Genomic DNA, 6,000 nt, shown 5'->3' with positions numbered 1-6,000 from the left:
TGATTTCAAAAGATCACGTTGGCTGGCCACTGACCCACCCCTGTGGAGATACACGGACCATGAAAGCCTTTCAGGTTCTTTTGTCTCCTTAGGGGAAGGGAAGGAGGCCTGGTGATGACTGAGATTGGATTTCTTGCCCTCTTTTATTTGATTTATTGAAAAGATAGGTGATACTTCCTGAACACCTGGATGAGTGATGGCTAATATATTCCTATCAATTAAAATTCATAACAGATCTGGAATACAATTCAGATAGCTAGGGAAAAAAAATCAATGTGTGATTCTTTCCTCTTTCCCTTTGTCCAAGGATATGCTTAAGCATCTGCATGTGATAAGCACTGGAGACAGAGGGAGACACCGGGAAGAAAGAACACGGGCCTCCATTAGGAGCTCATGGTCAGGTGGGAAAGGCAGGCAGGGAAGACAGTGAAGTGTGAGGGACACACAGAGGTAGGGCCAGAAGAAGGATGATGGATTCAGGTCTCCTGGCTCCTGGGCCCAAACTCTTTTCATTACATAATAGTTCTATGGAGCACCATCTGGATGCCCAAAAGTTGGCAATGGTACACTGCTACATTTGGAACTTTAATGTGTCCCCTAGGTCCAAGTGTTAAAGGTTGCTCCTCAAGGTAGTGGTGTTGGGGGTGGTAGAAATTTTGAAAGGTGCGGCTTAGTGGGAGGTCTTTGGGAACCATCTTTAAAGGATGTAGCAAGACCCATCTTCTTCCTCTGTTTTTTGAACCCTGGCCATGAGGTCAGAGGGCTCTCTGAGACAGGAGTATAGACAGGTAGAGCCTAAGGAAAGCTGGGAGACTCAAGAGATAGCTCAGGTCTCCCAGTTCCAAGGCAGGGCTCTTTTTCTTATTTGTTGGTTCCCTACAGGGCACCTTTTGGGTGTCTGAAAGCTGGTAATGGCACATGGCACTAGGACAAACTCCCACCATGAAGTGCTGCCTCCACGCAGACCCAAAGTAATGGGGCTAACCCACCAGCAACTAGAAATGCCAAAATTATGAGTCAAAGTGAATCTTTTAATAAACCTTTTACTTATCACCTCAGGTATTTTTTATAGTAACAGAAAGGTGACTAACACACACAGCGGAGGTTTAATGAGACATCATTCAGAAATTTTAACATGGGACTAAATCAGGCTCTCTAAATTGAATTCATGTGTGCCCTGAAGAATGTCTCCCTGGCAGTCTGTCACCATTCAGGTTACTCTTTGCTGTCACCTGGCTGCCTTGTCTTTATAGCTCTAACTTTACACTTGTCCATTCATTAGATTTGCATATATTAAAGGCCCTCTGGGTGTGTTACAGCACTGTACAAGATGAGATCTGATCAACTGTGAAGAAGGTGAGACAAAGAAAGTACGGCATTATCAGTTGCATAAGTAAAACCCTAGTCCAAATTCCCACCAAACATTCCTCTGTAGCAAGGAGGAAGTGCCTGGTGAGTTCAGGAGAAACACAGAGAATGCTCTGGTGTTAAAATACACAACAACCCTTAGACAAGGGAGACTGCCAGATATATCCATTATCTGCAAGCTCCAAGTCCCAAATGAAAAGACACTAGAGGAATAATAAATATGGGAAGCTTCTCACTAACTTCGCGTGATGGAGGTTATAAAATGCAGATTTTTTTTTTCTCTTTTACACAGATCTTTCAACCATAAAAAAAGAAAAGCGTGGAGCATCCCAAAGTTACCTAGCTTTGTCCTTTTTCTATCACTCTGCATCTTTCTGCAAGACGGTACATTAATAAGTCAGGAGTTAGGACCCAGAGATATGTTTTAGACTTACAGGACCTGACAGCTCACTGGAAATCGATGAAGTGCACTTTAGGAAACATCACATTGAAGCGAGATGGTTGGTGACTATTTTAATCTCACTGCAGGTGGTTACTATCCCCTTGGGTTCTCTTTGGACTTTGAACCACCGTGTTTTCTTTTCAAAACCCCCTTTCCAATGGAAATACTCTGTGTTTAAGGAGGAAGAAATTATCTTTCCTAAACAGACATCATGATGCTAACAGATTTTCTGCTGGTGCCTTTGGTCCTCAGCATCACTCCCTCAGGTAAGCTCAAGTTAAACTAAATTAAAACTGTGATTGTAGAATTATTTAAGCAAAGGAGAAAAAACTACAGTGTTGCTCATGTTGGAACTGCAAACGGGCACACGTCTTTAGGATCATCTTTAGAATGTGACTCGAATGGGTATTTCTATGAAATCCGAATATTGCTAAAGAAATCATATCTATGAATCCCATAAGATTTGTGTTCTGGTTATTTATTGTGTATTAATCCTTTTGAATCATCACGAGTGTGTTAGGAAGTAATACAAGCAGGGCAAATGTTACTGAATGCACAAACTGCTACTCAGGATTGTTTAAATATTTGCATAGAAATTTGTCATATTGACATTTTTGTATTATATCAACTAGTAATTACTAGGTCTGTGTGTAGATATTTAATTTTGTCCAGTAGGTCCTATAGACCTAATTATATATTTTAACACTTTTGTGTATATGAGAAAATTTGTATATTTGTATATCACAATTAAACAAAAAATATATATATAAAATGTCTATCAATATGTGTGTATTATTGTGACTGTTATTCAACTGAAGAAAGAGGAATTATTGATAAGGAAAGAGGACAAATAAAAGGTAAGAGAGAAAGAAGAAAGGGAAAGAAAGAATAGAGAGAAATGTAAGAGAAAAGGAAAGAAGGAAATATGGAAAAGTTTAAGAGACAGTGGTCATTGACCAGTCAGTTTTCTGGGTTTGGAATCATTTCACTTTTTATGTAAACTGAAGAATAGAAAACTGTTCTCATTGAGATCAGAAACCATCTAAAGACAAGAACCAGATGGTGAGGAAAGTGTTGTTTCATTAGCAATTTGTATATATTTCTCAGTAATAGTTTTGCCATATTTCATTATTGCAATGTTCAGATGGAGAACAGGAGGTAGTAAGATAGATTTGCCCAAGTTCAGAAATAAATCCTAGGCTTAAAAGTCATAGGGCTAAGAGGCACACCCGAACATTATCTTATCTTCAAAAAGTCTTAATTTGCCTATCATAAAAATACCAATCAACTTCAAATACCAACCTACCAATCAGCATATAATTAATGTATAAGCATGTGATGTTTTTCTGCCTTAATTTATCAGAGCATTTATTTACTATGAATTGGTTCTTACCATGCTTTTCCTGAAAAAAAATCATCTCACTGGTTAGCAAGGGTAATTAGCATAAACTTTCTAGGAGCATCTAACTATACATCATCTTCTATAATGATTCCATAAAAAAACTGGAATTGGAAGAGAACCTGCTTCTTGTTCTCCATTGAGAAGTTTGCAAGAGTTTGAAAATAAAACCTGACCTGTACCAGTCTCTCATAGATCTGTAATAAACCTAACACCCTGTAAACAAATCTTACATCTGTGACTATTTCTAGATCCACCGGAGTCTATTTATATTTTTAGATGTGTATCATCTTTCTTAAAGTACTTTAACCTTACTACTCATTATTAAAAAACTATTTTAATCATACAAAACTACATTTTTCAAGTTGTAAGGGGAAAATCCTTAATTTTTATATTTCTAACTTAGGTAAAAAAATATTTGTGTATATAACTGTGTAACATCTCTTTTATTGCTGGTTCACAATTTGTGTCTGTTCCCAGAAAGCAGGAACTGTATTTATTCATTCTCTCATCACTTTTATGACTTGCTAATGTCTTTTTATTCACTCAATAAACATTCATTGAGCATCTACTATATCCTAGGAATAGTTCCAGGATGTAGGACTAGAAAAAGGAATAAAAGAAAGTCATTCTAGTAAGTTCTCAGGCTGGCAAGAATCCACTAAATATTTACTATTTGATTTCACCCTGAGGGCTCACTCCATGTGTTGACAGAAGAGGCTGCCTGATTTATGGTATGATTTTTTTTTTTTTTTTTTTTTTAGACAAAGTGGTAATTATGGAAGGGAAAACCAAGATATTTCAAGAGGTATATCCAAACAAAAATTATTTATCTCTCAATCATAATTGCTGAGGTTTGAAATTCTTCAATTATTTCTTTTCTTACTGAAGAGAAACAATGATGTTAATTTCAATAAAACCATAATCATGGGAAGTTTCACCTATTTTCTTTTCAGTTATTTATTCTTTGATGTGGGTAAGTTGGTCAAAATTTGGCTGAGAGTAGATGTTGGTTTGGGGGTGAAAAGAGAGCAGGGGACACTGAAAGCATGAAGAAAGGAAAGTTCATCAGGAATAAAGAGACCAGAAGGTCAAGCCTTAGGTTCCAAAGGAGAAGTTCTTTGTCTTAAGCTGACATTGGGCAGTTCACCCCAATCCCTCATGATCCCACTCACTGGGTTTAAGAGAGAAAGTCCCTTCTAATCCCTTGGTAGCTTCAGTTACCTCCCCTGGATGTTCTTTCTGTTGTGATAAACAGCAGCCATGAGTGAAGGGCTGTTTCCCAATGAATGGCACATCTTAGACTGTGGCTCTCTTTTGTATCTTCAAAGCAGCAAATAGACATTAATGGACTACACTCTGCGGCTGCTGCATGGGCACAAAGATCCTGAAAGCAAGGGACAAGGGAACTGCTGGGGAACCTGGCACTCATCCACTCCCCATTTTTATGGAGAGAGGTCAATGCTTTGCTTAAGATCACATAGCTTGGAATCAGGACCAGAACTCGTGTCTCTAACTCTGGATCTAGTGCCTCTCAATGTTAAATAAATATTTGCTGGATGCTTGATGTAACAAGTGACGAGCTTGGCAAGGAACTCAGCATACCGAGCCAAAAGCAGTGTGCTCTCCTGGAGCATTTTCCCAGCCTGCCCTCCCTGTGTAGGAAATAAACAGCATTAGGCAAAGAGCTTTCCCTCTCTGTCTCCCCATTGCTTGCACATGTTCTCTAGCCCTCTCTGGCCCTCTCTTCTTGCCCTCTGCCGGTGGAGATGCCTGTCTGGTCTCAAAGAAAATATTTTGACCAAGAAAAATGAGACAAAGATTAAACAGGGAGGAGAGGAATGGGAAGGGAAAAATAGGGATTGATGGGAGCAACAAAATTCTTTATTAAAAGAGATGGTGAAAAGTTCTATTATGGAGCAAACACCATCTTAAGATGCTGCATTGGACTAAGTGTGTGTTGAGGGGCAAGGTGGTGAAAAACAGGACCCAAAGCAAGGACATGTGGGGAGACCATGGTTTAACTTGAAGCAGGAACACTCCCTCCTTGTAAACATTGTATATCCACCTCCAAGGAAAGGGACCACAATATGGCAATCCCACCAAAGAGGCCCCCAGGAAAAGTACTGTGTGTCAGATACCAACTACGGCAAAAGGAGATTTGAGTAGAATTACAAAAACACCATCACCAATGCCGTGTCTTCCTAAGGCCAAACAAATGCTATCTGTGACTTGGTTTTAGAATATCACTCTTCCTGGTAGTTGGCTTCAAACAATAGTGTGTTGATCAGCTTTCTGCCACTATTACAAAATGCCTGAAATAATAAACTTGTAAAGATAAAACGTTTATTTTGACTCATAATTCTGGAGGTTCCACTCATGATAGACTGGCCCTGTTACTTGGGCCCACGTTCAGACAGCACATCATAGCAGGAATATGTGATAGAGGGAAAACCCTTACATTATGCGCCAGGGAACAAAAGGGAAAAGGAAGGAACTAGAATCCACACCTGCTTCAAAGGCATGCCCCTATGACCTAAACCCCTTTATGTCTTAAAGGTTCTCCACTTCCCAATAGTACCACTTTGAGGACCAAATCGTTAACATATGGAACTTTGGGGAAAACTATCCAAACTATAGCAAATAGTAAAACATCTCTGAAAATAAAATGCAAATGACATAACAAACAAAAAAATAGCAGTACATGTTCATAGACTTCAACATGGAATATTCTTGAAATAAATTCTTGAAATAATTTTTATGTGGTAATGAGACCATAGTGGGGGTAACA

General features: G+C 38.9%; 1 protein-coding gene across 2 annotated transcripts in view; it reads left to right on the top strand.

Moving 5' to 3' along the window:
- The first annotated feature begins 1,705 nt into the window (after positions 1 to 1,705).
- The window catches only part of Chrnb3 (cholinergic receptor nicotinic beta 3 subunit), a 28,764-nt gene continuing 24,469 nt past the window's right edge, over positions 1,706 to 6,000 (top strand). Inside the window, exon 1 of one of the 2 annotated variants that reach the window (XM_047551119.1) lies at positions 1,706 to 2,076. In XM_047551119.1, coding sequence (XP_047407075.1) covers positions 2,022 to 2,076 — 55 coding nt within the window. In that variant the 5' untranslated portion in view covers positions 1,706 to 2,021. The remainder of the gene's footprint in view (positions 2,077 to 6,000) is intronic. The other variant, XM_047551120.1, reaches the window with a different exon arrangement.

This window comes from Sciurus carolinensis, chromosome 4, assembly GCF_902686445.1.
Source record: "Sciurus carolinensis chromosome 4, mSciCar1.2, whole genome shotgun sequence".
Taxonomy (NCBI): domain Eukaryota; kingdom Metazoa; phylum Chordata; class Mammalia; order Rodentia; family Sciuridae; genus Sciurus; species Sciurus carolinensis.
This window is presented reverse-complemented; position numbering and strand designations above follow the sequence as displayed.